At 34.5% G+C, this 23,013-nt stretch overlaps 2 protein-coding genes across 3 annotated transcripts in view; one reads left to right on the forward strand and one right to left on the reverse strand.

Moving 5' to 3' along the window:
• Positions 1–178: 178 nt before the first annotated feature.
• On the forward strand, positions 179–11,801 carry LOC148309004 (uncharacterized). Its single transcript, XM_088260732.1, has 8 exons — positions 179–2,148; positions 3,269–3,441; positions 6,186–6,303; positions 7,038–7,191; positions 7,341–7,568; positions 8,420–8,521; positions 8,855–8,970; positions 11,343–11,801. Exons 1-8 carry the CDS (start codon positions 380–382, stop codon positions 11,485–11,487), a joined length of 2,805 nt encoding a protein of 934 aa, XP_088116858.1. The 5' UTR covers positions 179–379; the 3' UTR covers positions 11,488–11,801.
• A 4,187-nt stretch (positions 11,802–15,988) lies between these two features.
• Positions 15,989–23,013, reverse strand: part of Tsr1 (Tsr1 ribosome assembly factor) — a 231,511-nt gene continuing 224,486 nt past the window's right edge. For both annotated transcript variants that reach the window (XM_088260736.1, XM_088260735.1), the window contains 7 exons: positions 21,728–21,993; positions 21,180–21,303; positions 20,481–20,756; positions 19,932–20,021; positions 17,898–18,002; positions 17,031–17,151; positions 15,989–16,300 (listed from right to left, as the gene is read on the reverse strand). In XM_088260736.1, coding sequence (XP_088116862.1) covers positions 16,140–16,300; positions 17,031–17,151; positions 17,898–18,002; positions 19,932–20,021; positions 20,481–20,756; positions 21,180–21,303; positions 21,728–21,993 — 1,143 coding nt within the window. In that variant the 3' untranslated portion in view covers positions 15,989–16,139. The remainder of the gene's footprint in view (positions 16,301–17,030; positions 17,152–17,897; positions 18,003–19,931; positions 20,022–20,480; positions 20,757–21,179; positions 21,304–21,727; positions 21,994–23,013) is intronic.

Here is a 23,013-nt window from a genome sequence, read left to right on the forward strand (position 1 = left end):
AGAATTCAACGAAGAGAATATAAACAAAATCTCGGTACTTTTTTCAAATTCATTTTCATATTTCACAGCAAACATTAGGTACCCCATTCTGCCCCGGTTTTCTCGAGTAAGCGCCAGCGGTAAACAGCCATGTGCTAGACACCTTACATTCTTTGGTGATATTATTGTCTCTGACCTCGAGTTAGTCTCTGGCCTTCGCATTGTGCTGTCAATTTGGTCAGTCAATCCTTATTTTTGACTCGTCCAGTTCCATGATAATTCACGAGCAACGAACTGAACTATTTATAATTATTATTGAATTTCAATAATATCTCTTAATTAACAGATCACCTTGTTAAAAAACTATTTCCGGATGAAACACTCGTAGTAAAAAAAAGACATGTCCGACGAGCGAAATGAACTTTACCGTGAAATGCAGGGGCAGTGGTCTAATTTGAAGGAGGATAGGACTTATGGTCACGTAAATCGAAATGAACCGACAAATGGAAACGACGTCGGTTTCTTAAACCCTCAAGATTACCGCATGCAGAATCAATATGCTCATCAAGACCTTTATTCATCTAACGTGCTGTATAATAATTCAATCGACAAAGTAACTGGAAACTCTTCATCTGCCACTACCCAGAACCATTATGCCGAAAACTTATTCGGTAACCAAAATCCGAACTATGATACCGATAATATGCAGTCAAATTTTGGTCGCGTCGATTGGAGTAACGGGCCGGCTATGAAACCGAATTCTCCATATGAAAATAGGCAGCCCCAGTATATGGTACCTACCAATCACTACGAGCCCTTCCCGCACGACTTGAGTCATAATGTGCCCTTACAGCAGCAATCCTACCATCCCATGATGCTGAACTATATGCTTCCCCACCACCAGCGTCCGCCCGAGCTCCCCACCGAGCCCAACCTCCCGGTGGACCCCGCAAACCCCCTTCACTTCGCGGAAGCACCCCAGAGTCTTCGCGACATGACCAACTCCAACTCCGTCAATGCGCAGTACTTGCCGTCGTACGAGCCGCAAGGCGCCAGCACCACCAAACAAAACCAACTGCTCGATACTTTCCTGGGGAATTGGGGGAGTAATCCATCCGGGACATACACGCCTTTCGGTCATTCTTTTCTAAATGTCCAACCTAATTTAATTCTTCAAAGAGATACTTCCAATTTGAATTCCAGTTTTACGGAACACGGTGCGGGAGTCAGCTCCGAAACCGAGAAGGTCAAAGTGGCCGAGCAGAGTAGTCGGAAGGAAAATGAAGGTTTCCCCTTCTCTGAAAGTACGGGGAAAAAGAGAATAGTCGCCGAAGTTAAACCCATGAGGCCTTCGTATTCCGCCGTTCTGTCCAAAACACCGATCGGTCAAAACACTTCCGAGGTTAACAAAAAGAAATGCCTCAACCATAAGGATAATTCCAAGCCCCAAGTTTCTAAACCTGGAACGGTGAAATCCGACAAATCGAGAAATCATAATTCGTTTAATGATAAGACCTTCCAAAATGATGACAAAAATAAGAAATCGGATTTTAGTCGAAAGACCTTTTTCCAGAACCAAGTGTCGTCGGGGAGCGACAGCGGAGAGGCCAACGTCGATTTTCCCGCTAAAAATGATAAATCCAACTCCAAGAATAAAATGAAGAGTGACAACATGAACAGAAAGTGGGTGTCTCTGGACGACTTGTCCAACGACAACGATCTGCCGGCGGAAGAGAAACCCGGCTACACAAATTGCGATTCGGAATTCGTGTTTGTCTCTCAACCCGAAGAAAAGGGAACCGCCAAAAAGAAGAATGCGAAAAAGCACGACGGTTACAATTCTAAAAGAAATGATAAACCCGATTTTGCGGAAAATGAGCATAACGGCAATAATGCGGATCCGTTGATTTATCAAGACGTGTTCAATGAATCTGACAAGCTTAAACGTAGAAATAAGGATAAAACCAGCAGTGCTACGAGGAAAATTATCTCCGAAAGAAACAAAAGAAATGGCCAGAGCCGCCAAAAGAAATACAGAGGAACTAGCTACATTGAGAAATTCCAAAACTACATGGATAGTTGGATTTTAATCATGAAAAATGTTATTTTGTGGTTTTTCAATCTAGTTATTGACATCTTCCGCATGAGTGCTCAGTTATCAGTGGATTTGTAAGCAATTTTTTATTTTTATTTAGTGAGTGCCTATTTCAAGTCCTACAAAATTCATACAACAATATTTTATTTTAATTGGTCAAAATTTGTGGCATATTCCTTTTAATTTCTATTCTCATTTTGAAATTTTTATCCATAGATACAACGCATAGATAAAAAGTGTAGTACATATTATGGGTAATTTTCAAGATGTCTCGAGTAGTTACTTATATACAATGGAAAATCAAAAGATACATAAAAAATATTGATAATAATTTTAGTGTAACTTAAAAAAAAAAACACTATAAAATAACTATTATACCTTATAGTTAATTGAGTTTTTCTATAAGAATAATTAATAGGGATCGTCTACAAAATCATAGATTCCGTTTCATTTTCAATTTTAAAAAAATATCACCATGTTTCACCTTCTCGAACGGAACTAAAATGGCTTCACTTCAATCATTATATAAATCTTAAATCTCTCACGCTACTTTATAATATTGTTTACAACCCCAATGCACATAAATATGCACATAAACTTTATATACCTCTCAGATCATGTGTGACTTCGTTCTTCCCAAGAAAGAACACTTTCCATTCCTCGCCATAACACATCATTCTTCAGTAATTCCTTCTCTGTCCAAGCGGCCAGACTGTGGAATGAATTACCTCTCCTTGTAAAAAATTAACCTTTTCTAATAACTTTTAAGAAACGTCTGACATATTACAATCCATCATTGGAATCCTCACTGTCCATCAAACCTCCTCCCTTAGTTTTTCCCTCTACCTGCTTCCCTAAACTCCCTTTTTCCTTTGCCTTCCTTATTATCATCAATTTGTAATTTTTTTTTTTTTAATGTTCAAGTACTATCTATCTTCTGATTGCAAACAGCTATATATATGGTATCAAACGTTTTGACCAATATCACTATCTGTCTGTTTTTGGTCGGTTGGAAGATATTGCTTTTTAGCAATAAGCCCGCCAATGTACTTATTCCTTTTCTGTACATGAAGTTTAAATAAAATAAAAAATTATACTTCCAACATTTTTCCCATAAGCAAGGCTGGGGTAGGAACCTCGAGTGTAAATTGAAAATTAATTATAAAATTAATCATATAAATAATTGTTTTCCAGTTTCTCCATTACGTGCAAAAATACTTATTCCTGGGCTACTGATATCTGGATACTAATTAAGGAAAAAGCCACAAGTACAGAATGGTTATGCAAGCTCGGCGGATACATTGACAACAAAATGGGGCACACATGGCTCGGTTTCTGGCGTAAATTACACTGGATGAAGCTAAATTGTACGTATTATTATTAAAAAAAATATTCAAATACATGTTTTATTTTTTGAACAATGTCTCACTAGGCAGAAACCGTGACAAGACATTTATTTACATAATAAAAATATATTCTTTTGAAATTACAAGTATGCAACAATGATATTTTTTTCAATTTCAATTTATTCAAAAAAATTCATATATACATTACAAACAAAATGTTTGAGGCGTATACATTAAAAAGAAGAGCAAGAGGACTCTTTTTAAAGATGTAGAAGAATCCCGCTTCGGAAAACTCCTTCAAACACATCGCTCACTCCTTTCAAGAACGTCATAAATCAAAAAAAAATTCAGGAGAACGTTTTTAATGTTTAAAAAAACACAATGTATTAAAAATAAATATCAAGCCACTTATTGAACTTTTTACTGTGCCACAGATCTTTTTACGTAAAACCTGAAGGTTTTTTCTCCATTTGAAAAATATTTAGTTTATTTAAAAAAATGATAAAACAATACCTTTTCTTCAAAATGCAAAAACAACATTTTCTGCCCTGTAGCGGGTAAATATTAACTTAAAAATATGCCTCTTTTGCACAGATATAGTACATTTTCTGGGCATTCCGAAAACATGCACAACTGAAAATTGACAAATTTTGATTTATGACGTTCTTGAAAGGAGTGAGCGACATGGAACAGATCAATATCCAATGTGATATTGTTTAACATAGCGGTAGCTCTTCCTACAGGCATAACCATCGGCAGGTTAATCCTGCGTATAGGAATGTGAAACAATCTATGCCAACGCTGTCTTAGGTAACTATCGGGAACATACAGACCAATGCTCCGGATAATTTCAGGATTATCGACTAATGCCTCATCAAATACATAATATGATCAGCTGACTTCATTTGGGAGGGATGACCAACTTTATTTTGATTTTTTTGATTTAACCATTATATGATCAATGCGAGATTCACTGTCTTTGTATTTTCTTGTAGTTTTATTAAAACACTAAGGACGGGAAAGGTATTTTTACCCGTTCAGTATATTGATGCTTAACCGGATCCACGCGGCTCGCATAACCGTATGTGTTTTAACAAGACATGCCCCATACGCGGCTGACATAAGCGTATGTGTTTTCACTTTGCTCCAAGTTTCGAACCTCAGTTCAACTTGGAGGGATTTTTTCATGGTGTGGAACTTTGGATAAAATAATACATCAATCCTCGGCCTTATGACATCTGTTGAAATATCTGACTAATAATTTGTAACATCACAAGGATAAATAAAACAACAGATCCCTGATTTTTCTTGCGGTCGGTAATTAGTCCGCGCCATAATCATGCCCTATATCTGTCTCACTCTCGACGCTACGCATCGCCAGTGGGTAAGAGTGACACACGATGCGTGCTTTGATTTATTTATGTTACGATCTAATTTGTTTATATTACGATATATTTCAAGAATAATGTGACACACGTGTATTATAGAGTACCAAAAAGGCACAATGAATCCCATTGAACGTTTTTGTTTAGGAAAATAAATCGTTTCATAACTAAATACATGATAAAAGTAATCATTTAAAAAACGGCGAAATACAGCCGCGCACGAGCGTCTCTTAGGAACAATGTTAACAAGTTTAAAAGGTTAAGGACGGGATGGGTATTTTACCATCCGCGCTGGCATTTCAATGTCAAAAATGAAGGAATTACACATTTAATGTTTTAGCATGAATATTATTTACCAATCTCTTGTAAAGGTCTTAAATATTTGTATATAATTATCAAATCCCATCGTCAGCAGTCCGCAGGCTTAAAAAATACCCGTCCGTAGTGCGTTTAAATGAGTAATGCCACAGAAATTTTTCGTAGTTGTTTCGTTGGGTGTATCCATACTATCCATATTATTATATGTGTAATATTATTATATATTTTTATTATATATTATTATATATTTTTGTAAATATATTTGTGTACTGTGAAACCTCTATCTATCGTTCCTCAAATAATCGTTTTCCCGAATGTGTCGTTTATTTCTTCTATCCCGAATTAATTTCATACAAAAATAGATCGCATTGATCTTTTCTCTGTCACCATTTTACCGCATTCATTGTTAGAATTACGCTGCATATTTAATATATTTTGGCTGTTTTTTTTTTTACATTCGATGACAATATTCCAACGTGTGGGATAGAAACTATTGAAAGCCTATGTGACGCAAGGTTGACGGATACAGCAGGAGAGGTCGATATTGATGAAGAGGAGCCGCTGCCTGTACCTTCATTTTCAGAAGCATGCACCCTCTTTAAAAGATTGAAAACTTTTTTCTACGCACATTCAATGCCAAAAAAAATATTTGCAAAGATGAAAATATACTGTTGACTTACGGAAATAAAACAGTAAAAAAAAACAATACTTAAATCATAGATTATTTAAAATAAACGATAAACTTAAATATTTTTTTGGTTCTGTTCAACTTTGTATTTTTTTAAAAACATAAATACATTTATTTACATCTAAACCTTGTATTTCTCTTAGAATTTGTACCTACCAATGGTTATTCATATTGGGAGGACTATATCTTTACTCGATAGCATCTCCTTGTGTATAAACTTCTTAATCCCGCAATCATTGTTTTCCCGCATTCATTGTTAATTTCAATAAGTCCCTTTAAAAACGATAGATAGAGGTTTCACTGTATATATATTTGATCTGCCGACACAAATCTCCAATAATTATCTCGTTATTTAACTTGAGTTTGTGTTGCAGCTAAATCGGAGGATGAAAAGGAAAGTCACAAAAAGAGCCATTCTAATATTCCTTTACCCGCGACCGGAGACGATGCTATGAAACGGTTACTCGCTTGCAAGGGAAAAGATCCATACAGGTTCGCTTTGATACTACATATGATGCCTTTCTTTCAATAAGTAGTGTTGTGCAGTGGTTCCCAAACTCTTGGCCCATGGACCCCTGGGAGAAAAACTACACGAATGCATAATAGAAAAATTACAAATTTAACATTAACGTCGTAAATTTTTGGGTAATATATCCAAAGTTAAACAATGTTATTGGATTGAATTCTACTTTTATTTACTTATATATGTTGTGTCGAGTTGTGGTCCTGTGGTTAGTGTCGCAGACTCATCTTCAGAGTCAGAGTTTCTTGGTTCAAACCCGCTCTACCACAATTTGATACCTGTTTCCAATAATGAGCCGCTTAGGCTCACTGAAATAGTGTGAAATTGAAAATTTTGTGTAAGTAATAATGTCCGCCTTCGTAGTGTAATGGTCAGCACGCTCGGCTACCGTTCTGGAGGTCCCGGGTTCGATTCCCAGGGGGGTCAAATAAATTTAAGTGATTTTTTCACTCTAATATTTATTCAATATTACCCTGGACTGGTACCTGAAGCGGAGGGCTGATCACCTTTCCTTCATGTGTTTACGATCAAGATTACACTGCGTTTATATGATGCAGTGCCCTATGCACCATTGGGGTGCGGATAAGGGGTTAGAGAAGTAATAAAAACGCAAATATTACTCTTTGTTAGAGCCATAGTCTCCAGTGCATGTGTTCACTGGCAGTAAGCAGTGTGTGCTAATTAAGATATTTTGTGTGTTTAGTATTTTAGGTGTAGGAGTGCAGTGCAGTGACGAGGACATTAAGAGATATTACCGGAGGCAAGCTTTCCTCGTGCATCCGGATAAGAACCAGCAACCCGGGGCGGAAGAAGCGTTTAAGATTCTACAACACGCATTCGATTTGATCGGAGAACCAGTAAGTTATCGGAAGGTCGTAAGCCCTGTAAATACCCTGACTTCCATCTCAATACACTTGAGTTCAACTATTGCCTTTACACATTAGTAATCCTTAAATATTGCGAGTTGGTATGTAGTTTTGTTCATCATGTGGTTGTGTGTGTGCAGGAGCGTCGCGAGGCGTACGACCGCAAGCTGGTGGAGTCGGCGCACATGGAGGCCGCCTGGAGCGAGGTGTCGGCGCTGCTGGTGCAGCTGCAGGACAAGGTGCGGCACGCGGCCGCCACCATCCGCTGCACCAACTGCTCGCGCCGCCACGCGCGCACGCTCACCGCGCGCCCCGCCTACGCCGCGCGCTACTGCCGCCAGTGCAAGATCCACCACGCCGCCAAGGAGGTGACACAACCCCCGTACCAATTATCTTCTTCTTCAAACGCTAATCTCGGAGCATGTAATCGCTAATTATCCTTCGAGAAAATTTCAAAGAAGCTTCTTCTTTTTCAAACCCTAATCCGCACCCCAATGGTGCATAGGGCACTTATAAATGCAGTGTTATCTTGATCGTTAGCACACAAAGGAAAGGTGATCGGCCCTCTGCTTCAAGTCCAGTCCAGGGTAATATTGAATAAATATTACAAGTGAAAAAATCACTTATATATATATATGTGACCTCTCCCTGGGAATCGAATCCGGGACCTCCAGAATGGTAGCTGAGCATAATAACCATTACACTACGGAGGAATCCTAATTATACTCAGACACTAATCACAAGTAACCGCAAATCCAATTCCCATCACTCAATTCGACGAAAGTAAGCAAATAGAACGCTTACAAGCGTATCCCACTCTGTACCAACAGTGTGTTTCCCGCAATCAATGTGTTAATAATAATTTTAATAATTTTGGATAATTTATTTAGCGTAATTTTTGTAAAATATTACCTCAGGGGCATTTATAAAGTCGTGGATAATCATGACAATAATATCATTATAAAAAATAAACATCATCAGTCGGTCTCGGGGCGTCAAGTAGGTGGAGTCCAGGGTGATGTTGAAGTATTATTATGCCTTTTCGGTCTTCTCGGGCTGGAGAATGGGCAAGATGTTGGGCCGAACGCCTCCCTGAGCGAAAGTCACACTTGTTAATCTCCTCATAAATGAATAGCTTCTTTTTTTTTCATTTTGGGCACATATTATGAATTATTTATTGCTCTAAAATTGCCCTAAACAAACATTGTTTTTTTTCCAGGGTGATATTTGGGCAGAATCCTCTTTCTGGGGATTGGTTTGGATGTATTACGCTTGCATGGATGGAGCTGTATATCAAATCACACAGTGGGCGTCTTGCCAGGTATGTCACCCTCAAATTGCGCAGTATATGCACTTAATGACACCCATCGGTGCAATGTATTAACTTTTATTTTGTATTAACTAATTCTACTTAGAAACCTATACCCGTATACCCTGTACTATGACTATTTATTTTGTATACCCACACACAGGCCATGCCTTTGTGGGATCTTTTTTTGTATTCATTTTCATAATTTATTAATATTTTTTGTATTTGAATTTATGCTATGTAATGCAAAATAATTTAAAATAAAAAAAAAAAATTAAAAATGGACATTGCACTAAATTGATACATCGTTATCTTTACAAGAATTTTTTCCTAAATATTTTCCAGAAGAAAAACCTGAAGCATCTGCTTGCCAACTCTCACCATGTTCAGTACAGAATCGTGTTGGGTAACAAGTCTCAGCCCGGCAATGCGCCGAGCGGGAAACAAAACTTCAACTCCAGGTTATTATATTCCCATAATCATCTCTTTAATAAATATACTAAAAATTATTAATTGCTAAACACTAATTAACCTGTCCGGGAGTGAGTTTTCTTTTAAACTTTTTATAATTTTATATCATAGTCAAAACATATTTTCTCAAATAAAAAAAGTATACAATTTACACCAGTAAACATAATTTGTAATAAAATTATCCATGTTTTATTAAGGTTTTTTTAACAACCAAATTAAACAATTTGTGAAAAAATCAGAGATAGAATCACCAACACACAAACATTTCCCAGTGTGTGCGTGCGTGCTGTACTTTGTGTACATGCACAAATCCTTGATACTTTTTCTGCCGATCTCCTTTTAGTAGCAGTCGTCCCCCACAGCGGTTCGTCCCCAAACACTTTTTATAATTTTGCGGATAGTTTTCATTTGAGAATCGACAAGCTTTAAACAAAATTTGATGCAGTAACGTTGTTCAAATTTTTCTGTCAAAACCAAAATCCGACGACAATAGCGTACACGTGCTCACTCTTCAACAGCGTGGCAGCGGCTATGTGGCACTGTAGTCATGAAAAAAATTGAAAATGACCACTAGGTATACCTACAAATGGTCATCTAAGCTCCGCCTTCAAAGCGTTTTTTGTTTTGCCAACAAAAATTATGGTCGGATACTTTTTGAACAGACCTCGTACATATCACCACTGTACGTGGAAGTTTTTAGCACCGTAAGGGAAAGGTTAACACCTTCAATACAATGACGTCACACGAACTTTGTTTTAAGTAAAAGTATCACAAGAAAGGTATCACATCAAGTGAGGATGTACATACCACGAAATTTCTGTGGTTGCAGGTATGTGTGTATATCGCTCACTCCTTTCAAGAACGTCATAAATCAAAAAACTTGATTTTTCAGGAGAATGTTTTAAAAGTTTAAAAATATAATACAATATATTAAAAATAAATATCAAGCCACTTATTGAACTTTTTACTGTGCAACAGATCTTTTTAGGTAAAACCTGAAGGTTTTTTCTCCATTTGAAAATTATTTAGTATATTTAAAAAAATAATTAAACCATACCTTTTCTTCAAAATACAAAAACAACATTTTCTGCCCTGTAGCGGGTAAATATTAAGTTTAAAATATGCCACTTTTGCTGGTATATAGTACATTTTCTGGGCATTCCGAAAACATGCACAACTCAAAATTCACGATTTTTGATTTATGACGTTCTTGAAAGGAGTGAGCGATATGTGTGCGTGTTTGTGTGTTTGTCTTAATATTTATTTATTTATTTTTTAATGATAAGTTTCATTAGTTAGGCATTTTGGTTCTGCCTCGGAACGGGTAAACCTATTCAGACAAAAGCAACAATCCATATATAAATTTGTAAATATAATTGCGTACAAAACTATGTATAAACATGTGTACCTAAAACCCTAAAATATAAAAGATTCACAATTTTGTAAAAATCTTAATACATATGTATACTGTATTACACACATTCACAGTATTACATATGTAATACTGTGTGAAGAAAAAAATCAGTACAAATTAAGCACATACATACAGTATTATGAAAATTTTAGTAAAAAGCTAACAATATAACTACGTAATTTAGAAAATTTTAACTTAATTTCTGGACTTTAATTTCCAATAATTTAAGAATTTTGAAACAGTCTGTCATTCAGTATTGTTAGAAAGTTAATGATACTGATAGAAAAATTAATATTTGTTTTTTTACTAAATACAAGTAAAGTTAAAGTTATCTAGTTGTTAAAACGTTAAAGCTTTGTCTATGGGCGGGATTTCTTACAAAAATTACTGACTTGGAAACCATTTGTCCATCAGTATTGTCAGGAAGTTAAGGATACCGAAAATAAGTATTTATTTTTTACCGAATAGAAATAATGTTAAAATTATCTACAGAATTAAAGTATTCATTCACTTTGGTATGAAATCCCAGCCTCATGAGCGTTCATCTATTTATTTGCCTCACGAGCGTTCGCGGCAGTTGGCCCCAATAACATAACTGACTAATATAAATCCAATTTGGGGCTGTTTAACCGAACACAACAACTCTGTTGTGTTCTCGTTTATTGCGGCGGATACAAAGAAACTGCAGAATAACGCTCTCCTTATCATTCATCGTTCACTTTCTGTAATATCACTCAAAAACTCTATTTCGGAACAACCATTCCCTCGTGGTATTACACAAAGTGAATGATGAATGATAAGGAACCACATAGTTAATAATGCTTTTAATATATGAAATAAACTACAGAATAACTTTACCTGTGATTGAATTAATTTAATTTGTTTATTTATTCAATCCTATTTTTTGTCCTCTGTGATATATATTTTATACATAATTCCATGTTTTAGTGCTCATGATGCCAATTTAGAAGACTTTTTGAATAATTTATACACAAAATCCGGACAGTCGGGTCCCGGAGGCTCCCGGAATATGGCTAATGCGAGTCAAGGAGAAGCTTGTAAACACAAAAAGAAAACTAAGAAGAACAAATAGAGATAATTGCTATAGAACAAGTATTTTCTCAGTTTCCGTTATATGTACCTAATGTCAGCCAATGTTTTGTTAAATCACAATCCCTTAAATTTTATTAAATAATAAAGAAGAAAAACAATGTGTATATATGTTTATATATATATATATATATATATATGCTTGTGTATGTATGTACACGCAGGGGAGCTGGAAACCTCGATTTTTCTTACAAAGGTTTAAAAAAACTGAGATTCATATTATGTATAAATATAAATTATGTAATTTAATGTAACTCTCTAAAGGATAAGCTAAATAATAAAATTTCAAATATATTACGACTGTTTTTTATTTTTATTATTCCCATGGACTATTTTACTTTTATTGTTCCAATGTTTCGATTTCACAACTGCAAAATTTCAGCATACAAATAACAATACATATCTAGTAAGTTCATTGCTTAACCTTCCCCTCCTGGTGATATGTATCTACTAGAACTCAACTTTAAAAATGAAAATATCAATATAAAATGTAATAGACTGAATATTCCCATTTTATTAACTCAATCTATGTTTAGATATCAATAAAATCTTGATCACAGACTCTATGTGGGTTTGAACATAGCATTTGTGACTAAATACAACTTTCAAAGGGTAGGACGGTAAATGTTAGTGCTTAGAGTGATCACTTTACCTTGTCAATGATAGGTCATAAGCCCTGTAAATACACAAAAATCCCATTTCAATGATTTCTTCATCTAAAATACCAATAAACAAAAAGTTTCCAAGACACAAGCGATAAGTTAAAATGAAAAAAAAAACAATGATTAAAGAAAACACTTGTTTTTTACCACTTGAGTTTTATTATAGACTACATGTTTCAGAAGTTAAACTTCCATCATTCAGGTGTGTATAATAACTAAAATATAAAATTGTTCTTTAAATAAGGAGAGGGGAAAGTAAAGGGAAAGGGTTAGTCAAGGGGCGGAGTTTGAAAACAAAGGAAAAATGGAAAGCAACGGGTGAAGAATTTTGAAACAATATATTATTTAATAAATTATTATTAGAATTTAGGTCTTTTTTGATTCCTAAATTTTCAAGATAATTCATAAGTTGGCCTTTGATAATACCCTAAATTTTCCTGATTTATCGATGAAAGTTATAAATAATAAATTAGATTTTAGTATATATCGTAAACAAACACATACTGACACAGTCATTCCAGCTGATTCCATTCATCCTATTTCACATAAAATGGCCAGTTTCCATTCATTATTAAATAGACTAATTAATATCCCCCTCAGTAACTCAAATTATAATCGTGAATTAAACACAATTAAACTAATAGCAAAAAACAACGGGTATAATAGCGCGCTAGTAGATAAAATGTTAAAAAATAAAATTAAAAATAATTTAACCAAAAAATACATATATTCAGCTCCCAATAATGATTCAATCAAAAATAAATCTAGGCAAAAAATTTTATATACGGGTTCAATAACTAAAAATATTTCGAAAATCTTACCCTCCCATATCCAACCTGCATATTATACAAATAATAATTTACATAAAATCCTCGATAACTCAAAATCTAAAATTGATTTATTACAAAAAAGTGGTGTTTAAGAAATTTCGTGTGGAGATTGTGATAAAAAATATATTGGCCAAACTGTTGCCACAGACGAGATATCTCGGCAAATGGCGGAGTGCCCGTATTGCCAGAGACGAGATATCTCGTAAGTAATTTTGATGACGTATTACTCCGCAGTTTTAACTCATATTGACAATCTGTCAAAAACGGAACATACATTGCCATCTGTTGAAGTTCTCACAAAATATTTTATAAAGTTTTTAAATACTTTTAAGTGATTTATCGGTATCACTTTCAGCTGACAGTTCACAGATGTCATTAGGGCTACCACTCACTTCACTTGAAATATTGATTATTTTAATTGATTGTTTTGAACGCCAGGGGTTTTTATTTTGCTCAATTTTTTTATGTTTTTCTTATTATTTTAAAATATTATTATGAAAATATTTGTTATTACCTTTCGCGTTATATTTACTCCGATTTTATCAGTGTTTTGCTAGTGATATTGGTTTCTTTTCACAACTTTTTAGTAAATAAATTATTTCTTTGTGCTAAGTTCTTTGTTCTTCTTCGTGCTAAGTGTTTTACAACTCTTCAAAAAGAATTAATTTCTTTGTTCTAAGTTCTTCTTTCTAGTGAAGTGTTTGTGAGTATAGCTATTTTTGGTATTTATTCTATAAAAAATAACATTTATTATTTATTTACGATATTCCTCTAAAAATGGACCCAGAAGATTTTTTGAGCGAATTACAACAAGATCTTGGAATTACATCAGAGTCGGATGAAAGCGATGTAGAATTGGATGATTTAGAAGACATTTCTGAATACTTTGATCAGTCTGCTGGACAATCTTCAGATTTTCAATGGCAGACTGGTGATTTTACTCCGACCATACATCAGTTTGACTGTTCATTATCAGGTGGAAAACTTGGTGATCAAGAAATGACAGAATTGGATTTTTTCAAAAATTTAATGGACAATACACTGGTCAGTTTTATAGTTAATGAAACCAATAAACAATTTCTGTATGTCAAAAGCCAATGCGAGACGTTATCATGGAGGCTGATGCAATGGAAGGAGACTTCCTTGGATGAAATGTATTTATTCCTCGGAATGTGCATGCTGATGGCCCTTAATTCAAGAAACAGACTAGTTGACCATTGGTCTACCGATCCCTTTTTATACAGCCCTTTTTATTCAGAAACCATGTCGAGGAACAGATATCAGCTCATTCTTAGAATGTTGCATTTTTGTGACAATAGGGAGCAGGTTGCTGGTGATCGTCTTTTCAAAATCCGTTTTGTAGTTGACCATTTAAAAAAATTGTTCAAAGATGCGTTATACCCCTACACGAATTTGTGTATAGACGAAAGCTTACTTTTGTTCAAAAGGCGTTTAATTTTTAGACAATATATACCATCTAAAGCAAGCCGCTTCGGTATAAAATTCTTTATCTTATGCGACTGTGGAACAGGGTTTGTTCTGGACTTCATTGTTTACACAGGGGAAACCACTGAATATGTCCGACATCCAACATTAGGAATGTCCGGAAGTATAATAATGACGCTTTTGGAACCCTATCTGGAACGAGGACATTCACTTTATATCGATAATTGGTATACGAGCCCAAAATTATTTGATAAATTACACTCTGAAAACGAATGGTTGTCGAACCGTTGGAAGAAACAGGAAAGGTATGCCCAAATTCAGGGAAAAACTAAAAAAAGGTGAAATGAAATGATTTCACACAAATATTATGTCAGCCCAATTATGGAAAGATAAACGAGAGGTAGCTATGCTATGGAGCGTGCTCCACCCACAAATTTTAACGGATACAGGGGAAAAAACATTTCGAGGGGAGGAGGTTATAAAACCACAATCTGTACAGGATTACAATAGAAATATGGGGGCTGTAGATAAATGTGATATGGTATTATCATCTGTCCATTCTTCAAGGAAGACTTTGAGGTGGTACATAAAATTATTTATGCACCTTATGGACCTATCTCTGCTCAACGCGCATATCCTGTACACGGAAAAAACCGGGAAAAGGGTTCCTCTTGCCACTTTTCAATTACAAGTCATAAAGCAGTTAGTGTATACTCATAAAAAAGAACAACCCGGTACTTCTCATGGCAGAAAACGGAAGGCAGAATTTCCATCGCGACTTACAGAAAGACATTTTTTGGAAAAACTACCACGGACCGAAAAAAAATCATCCCCGACTGCGAAGTGTATTGTGTGTACTAGCAAAAAACTAAGAAAAGAATCTAGTTATAGGTGTAAACAATGCAAGATGGCTCTTTGTGTTATACCGTGCTTTGAGAAGTACCACACAATGGAAAATTACTAATTTATCACATTTCTAACTATACTTCATTCTAAGATACCTGATAAATAATAGTTAAGTGTTAATATTAAATTTACTATTTTTTTACATTTCAAACTATATTCCATTGATAAATAATAGTTTCGTGTTAATATTAAATTTAATAAAAACTTGCGTGTGCGACTCAGTGTGACAACCCTGTCTGAGATGAAAATTTGAAACTGGTTTAATTTCAAGAATAAAACTCTAACAATCGATGCGGGATATAATATTTAGTAAGTAAATTATAATTTAATAAAAACAACAACAAAAAAATTCTTTAGACAACTTTTTTTTTTCAAAAAAATACTTGACCTGATAAGCACTGCGGCGTAATTTATTTGCAGCTATGAAAAGGTTAAATAATATATTGTTTCAAAATTCTTCACCGTTGCTTTCCATTTTTCCTTTGTTTTCAAACTCCGCCCCTTGACTAACCCTTTCCCTTTACTTTCCCCTCTCCTTATTTATAGAACAATTTTATATTTTATATTTTAGTTATTATACAGACCTGAATGATGGAAGTTTAACTTCTGAAACATGTAGTCTATAATAAAACTCAAGTGGTAAAAAACAAGTGTTTTCTTTAATTATTTTTAATCATGTCTTCTTTAATCATCTTTAATCATGTCTTACCACAAAGTTAATGCCGAAACAATAAATGAAAAAAAACTAGTTTTTAAATTATGTATATCATTTTAATGTTAGCTTTTACATGTCACTCTTGCATGTTTTCAGATTTTTCATTAATGTTGGCGCTACTAGGAAGACATTCATCGTAAGTCCATTTAGGGAACACTCTTTTGAATAGACTCAACAGGACAGTGTCTTGAGACTTGAGTTGACTGTCGAACACGCACTTCATGTGCCCGTGGGTACCTGAAAATATCAACTTATTAGCCAATACGTTTGTCATACATACATACATTGTGAGATGTCTGTTGGTGAAAATTTAACTATACATATCACAGATCTTGAAATTAACACAATATAAAGTTTTTTTCTTTAATGTTTTTCGCGGGTACTTTGTGGCACATTTTATAAACTTCCTAAAATAAATCTACTTCGTTTTTAACCACTTTTTATTGGTACTTTTCTCCAACCGGATTCGACAAGAACCATGTCATCATCAGGGTTAAACATGTACATTGTCGAAACCGGTTGGAGAAAAGCAGCAATAAAAGTGATTATAAACAAAGTAGTTTTATTTTATAAAGTTTTAAAAACAATATAAAGTATTTTTTACATAAATTTACCTCATATATTAATATGAAGCATTTGCTTGATTATATGAGGTATGTATATTTAAAAAATTGCATTTAATTAATACAGTTTTGTTATCTCATATCTTGATATAGAATCTCCAACCCTTTTCCATTTGCCAACATATTGAATTATACCAATTTTGAATTTTAGGCACAAAATGGCAATAACCAAATTCATAGAAAATTTTCACTATTTTCACTTGTATTGTATTTGATACATAGAATTAGACTATAAATGACCTCTAACAGTTAAAATTTAAAAATTTCTGCATTTAATTTGTACAATTTCTGCAGTGGATAGCTGCATATGTATCATTTTAAACAAGTTAAATCAACCAACATACCCAGCGATTCTTTGATGTGTCCTGTTCTTCCATATTTGGTACGTAGTTTACAGGGCTTGAAGTAGAGGACATCATCTCTATTGAAGAACATAAATCTGATCACGGCTGATCGTTTGTGAACCTGGTGGAAAATTAAAGTCATTAATACCTCAAGCGATATTTATCATGTTGAACAAGAGTACATATAAATTTATAATAATTGGTCCAGCGAATTTCAAAGTGTTCTATCATTACACATAAAGGCGATATTTTTACTATTAGAACCATTATAAACTCATAAAACAATATGGCGAGGACTTTCTGACATGTTTCACTTACCTCGTATTATTTTAGGTTAAAAAAAACTAAATATGTAATCTCGAAATGAACATATTTGAAATAATTTCCTAATATTAATCCAATTGGTTTTTTAAATGAATTTAAAGGATATTCTGAGCATTTACAGATTGCTTCCACATGAAGTGTCACCCTTTAATTGCAATCATGCAGTAGAAAAGAAAAGATAGAGAAAGATGGTATGAAGAATAATTAAATTTGTGGTATTGCCGGATAAGGAAGTTACCGGATTGACTGTGTGCCAGATCACTGGAAGAGATTTTAGACAGACATCGGAATAATGCCAAATAGTTGGCTGGCAAGTATAAAAACATTTATACATAATATGGCTGCATGCAAAATAAGCACAGTTCTTCGATGAACAATGTACCTAGATTAATGAAGGAGCAGTGGTGCGTATGCAGTTAACCCTGTGGTTCTATCACTTACATATTATGAAATATAAAACTATTCGAGATTACATATTACTATTCTTGAAGCACCAAAGTAAAATATTCATTTTCTTGGCATGTAAAATTATAAATTACAAACCTTCAGCGGGTGTCCAGATAAAACTATTCGCTTTATTATGATTCTGTCTGGATTACATGATAACAGGCAACCAGTTGCGATGAGTTGTGTCGTTGTATTTTTTATCTGTAAATATAAACAAACCATATATTTGAAGCACTAACTTTGTGATTTTCCATTTTAAAATTAAAATGTAACTTTGTTTTAAAATCACTAAATATTTTATTATAACCTTGAAAACCAAGCAAATTCGTACTAAATGCAAAAACTGGACATTATAACAAAAACATTCGTAATTTCTGTACCAATGATTGAATTAATATGATTTTTTTTATTATAGTAACTAGCAAAAGCCAACTGCCAACCATAAATGACTAAACACCAATTAGTCAGTTTTTCTACCCTACGTACTGGAAATAATTTTCACAATTACGTAAATCACTAGATCGATTTCAAATTTGAAATATATATATAAAAACGATGTTTACAATAACAAATATTAATTAAATAAAGCAGGCATCAATTTATGTGAAGAAATTTCAAGATACAGTCGAACTCGGTTATTACCAGCACGGATATAGCGAGATCTCAGATATAACGAGGAAACATTTGTTGACATTTTGGTTTGTGATTTTCTCCATACATTTATGCACGGTTATTACGAGCTACTTTTCGACTATAACGAGCAAAAATATTGCCAAAAATCTGTAAAATGTTAATGTGTCGATTTTTTTTCATCATCATTTTCGACCCTAAGCAATAAAATCTGACTGGAGAGTTAACTAGACCGATGGCGTCGGGATCGAATGACGTTTATGACAATAGTTGAGATACTAAGTACCTAATCAGTGTTTTGCCGACAACATTTAAAAAGTATCCGCGCATATGGTTAAAATTGCATGTACAACACCCAAGCTTTGTGAAGTCAGTTGGCTGAGCACTTCATTACAATAAACAACTTTTTCTTTAGTTTATGAATGTCATGGTTATTTCGGAGATTTTTACGATAGTTTACATATTTTGTATGTTCCATGTTTACTTGTCTATAGACAATGCATAATAAAAATTACGAAGTGGGGAGTGTCATTTCTTGAATTCTTGAACAGGTCAGTTAAAAACAAACTCTCGAATTACAAGTCTTACGAATTATAAATAAAGTGTTTCTCAATTTGTGAAAATAACTTAACGTGCGAAAAATTTATCATCCAGTGTCAACATTGTATTTTTAACTGCATTTGAAAAGAACATCACAGACTGAAAAAATAGGGACCGTGATCATCCAAATTTTGATGAAACTTTGCAAACTTTTAGATTTTATACCCAAAGAAGCGCAAGATTTTCCAAATTTTATATAAAAAGTTGATTAATAGAAAAATACGACATGTCGCTCACTCTTTTCAAGAACGTCATATATCAAAAATTGACAATTTTCAGTTGTGCATGTTTCCGGAATACCCAGAAAATGTACTATATCCCAGCAAAAGCGGCATATTTTTAACTTAATATTTACCCGCTGCAGGGCAGAAAGTGTTGTTTTTGCATTTTGAAGAAAAGGTATTCTTTAATTATTTTTTTAAATAAACAAAATATTTTTCAAATGGAGAAAAAAAATTCAGGTTTAACCTAAAAAGATCTGTTGCAAAGTAAAAAGTTCAATAAGTGGCTTGATATATATTTTAATACATTTGATTATATTTTTAAACTTTAAAAACGATCTCCTAAAAAATCAAGTATTTTGATATATGACGTTGAAAGGAGTGAGCGATGTGTGTAATGGGTGAATTGTATATTTTTGTTTGAATTGCGACTTATTTAGTTATGCGACCATTCCAGATATTTTATGTCATCATGTAATGGGTGTGTTTATAAAAAAATACCTTTTCTCGGATATAACAAGTAACGGTTTTAACGAGCAAATTCAGTCGGTCCAGTCTTCCTCGTTATAACTGAGTTCAACTGTATTTACAATTCAAAAATGAAAGGGTGTAATCACCCAAGACTCCAAATAACGCCCATCAAAAGTCATATTACATAAGAACTATTTTAAATAATTACCTTATAGCACAGGACTGAGGAAGGGTTAAACTGAATGGGAGCGAAGAATGTGGCTACGCATGTTGACGCCGGTTGGAAATATCTCTCATACTGAAATAAAATATGAAAAAAATTCACCTTCAAATATTTCCCTCTTTAATTTTACAAAGATCATTAAAAGTAAATAACCATTTTTCTCTCTCTAACCCTTATCCGCACCCCAATGGTGCATAGGGCACTGCATCATATAACCGCAGTGTTATCTTGATCATAAACACACAAAGGAAAGGTGATCAGCCCTCCACTTTAGGTACCAGTCCAGGGTAATTGAATAAATATTAAAGTGAAAAAATCACTTATATTTATTTTCCCTCCCCTGGGAATCGTACCTGTGACCTCCAGAACGGTAGCCGAGCGTGCTGACCATTAAACTACAGAGGTGGACAACCATTTTTACTTAAATTATATTAATTCAAAACTAATTTTTGTACTGCAAACAAAATTTAGCAACTGAGCTGACAAATTTTGTAAAAGTTGTTCCGGTTCGAAAAAGCATCTGTATTAGCTCACTTTATGTTTCTGCCCATTAGTATGCTGGCTGAAAATTGGAGACACGACATATCTCCTGTACCCGCACTGCACGAGAAGCCTCTCTTTGCTCTTGATGGGCTCTTCGCTGGCTCCGGTGCGCCTCAGCACCACATTCACCACCGACATCTTGTGCTCGTGCGGCAGCAAACCAAACAGAATCAGAGCTCCCTTGGGAGTTATGTTCTGCTTCGAGATATACGCGTCCCAGATCACTTTGGGAACATTGCTAATACGTATTGTAATGTACCACCCGGGCTGTAAGAGAGACAATTATCCATTAGATATAAACAAGGATTTTTTTTGTTGAAGATGTAACTCTTTCCTTTCTCTTTTTTTATTTTTTAAATTAAGAGAAACATTTGTTTTTTTATTATTTACAAAAATACTTCAATTTCATACTATTTCTGCGAGCCTAAACGGCTTATTATTATAAAGAGGTATCAAATTGTGGTAGAGTGGAGTCGAACCGAGAAACTCTGACTCTAGAGTCCGCGACACTAACCACGGGACCACAACCCGACACTATCAACTAACAATAACATTTTATAAAAAAAATCAAAAAATACTATGTAGTCTGAAAAATGCTTTCAACATTTGAATGGGTGTGAAAAAAATAACAATCAATTACATAAAATATACATATTTTTAAAATCATACTAAAAGATATTAAACACTTACAAGAGCACCTTCGCGTTCGTCAACTTCTTTCAGTACCCTTTTCCTTGTATGATCAAAATTTTTGAATTGGAAAATTTTTGCATAATCTTCGGGTAAATTTTCTTTGACATCCCATGGAGAAGTTCTGAAATAGAAAATACATTAGCCTTTTGCAATTTCAATTCTTTTGGTGTGTGACTACCGCCAACTATGGACTTATAACTACAATTGAATTGTATTGATGTGATTCTGGTTTAATCACATTGAAAAATAAAATAAAAACAAATTTATTGAAAAGTCTTAATACTCAGACTTTATTTTCTTGACGCCATAACGGCAGCATTCGTGTAGTACAGCAAACCAAGCATCCCACATCTGTGGCGGCACTCCAGTGCAAAGGATTTTTTGATGTTCAAATACATGTCTTTACAATTATCCGGAAACCGTAATTGCAAAAATTTCTTTGCTTACGTAAATAGACTCATCAAAACATACCTTTGTAACAATAATGTCTTAAATAAATGTTCCTTTAATCGCAAGATAAATAATGTAAAAGCAAAGCATGTCACCTGAAGGATTCTAGACCTCGGTACTTTTGGAACCTCTCTCTGGCGGGGACATTGTCGGGTGTGTCTACTTCGTCAGGGAACTGTCGGTCGCCACGAGCGGCCTTGATCTTCTCTAACATCTCCATTTCTTCTATGGCGTCCATGTTTTGGTCATATTTTTCGTCGGTGACTCCGACTTCAGATTCCGTGACGGTTTCGTATTCATCTTTATCATTGTTCTCCACATCTGAGTTATCTTCGTCGCAAGACATGAAACCATCTTCATCCTTAGAAGAAGAAAAAAAAGTAAGTCTCACATCCAACTTTTCAGCATAGTTTAGGCAACTCTCTTACCTTTCCCTTACGGTGCTAAAATAAAATGGCGCGTTCCGGTGTTGGGTAGTCACTACACAATAAAAAAATTACCGATTTTAAATGGGAAAAATACGGACATTCATAGCTAATCCCCTTAATTGAAGTCAAATGTCAAGTCATATATAAATGAAGTCAAAAATTATAATAATTTAGATTTATTTGCTGAAAACATAAAAAAAAAACCATCTGGCAATGCTCACGGAACAAGCATAGATCCGCCCTAGTTGCAAGCCCAAGAGCTACTGCCGATTGCTGCTAGCCGTTGGAAACTGAGAACATTGAGCTTTGAGCTCCTCGCACTTGCACGGTGCAAGTATGCAAGAGTGAGATGCGAATGTAGTGTCGCGCTTCCCACACTCTTTACACGCTGTTTATATGCGAATTTATTTCCGATATTCACAAAATACCTCCAACGTACCCGATAAATTCTGATTATTATTAATATTATTTTTTAAATCAATGCGTAAATATGTTATGGAGGAATACCTAAAATCTTAGCCTTGTATTTATTATATTTATAGAGATATTGATGGTTATTAGAAGCAATGTGTACAAGGTACACAATACCGGGAAGGGAGGGTTAGAAAAAAATCTAACTTCATTTTCTTCCGCAGTGACCATTATGATGTCTCCAAGTGACTTCTTCTCGTAGAGCAAACCAATCATAACGCCCCCCCCCTCTCGTTCACAACCTGATTTCCAGCCACCTATGGTTGTCATAAATCATGGAAATACATCTCACCTATGAAGAGTATCTCTCATGCTAGATTGGTTTTTGAGAAGAAGAAAGGGTCACAAACTTTTTGAACAGAGGTAAATAAATATACTAGACTAGCTGATCGTTTACAGAAGTAACTGAAGTTATTGTTATTTGTAACTATACATTGTCCGCCTCCGTGGTGTAATGGTCAGCGTGTTTAGCTACCGTGCTG

The sequence above is a fragment of the Brachycentrus maculatus genome, unplaced genomic scaffold (genome assembly GCF_059751285.1).
Source record: "Brachycentrus maculatus isolate JH-2025_06_01 unplaced genomic scaffold, ASM5975128v1 h1tg000142l, whole genome shotgun sequence".
In the NCBI taxonomy this organism is placed as follows: Eukaryota; Metazoa; Arthropoda; class Insecta; order Trichoptera; family Brachycentridae; genus Brachycentrus; species Brachycentrus maculatus.

Bases quoted from the DNA above. Each gene is read 5' to 3' on its own strand.
- LOC148309004 (XM_088260732.1), top strand. From the start codon at position 380: ATGTCCGACGAGCGAAATGAACTTTACCGTGAAATGCAGGGGCAGTGG. The intron at 6,304-7,037 runs GTTCGCTTTGAT...TTGTGTGTTTAG, and splicing joins AAGGGAAAAGATCCATACAG to TATTTTAGGTGTAGGAGTGC. The intron at 7,192-7,340 runs GTAAGTTATCGG...GTGTGTGTGCAG, and splicing joins TCGATTTGATCGGAGAACCA to GAGCGTCGCGAGGCGTACGA.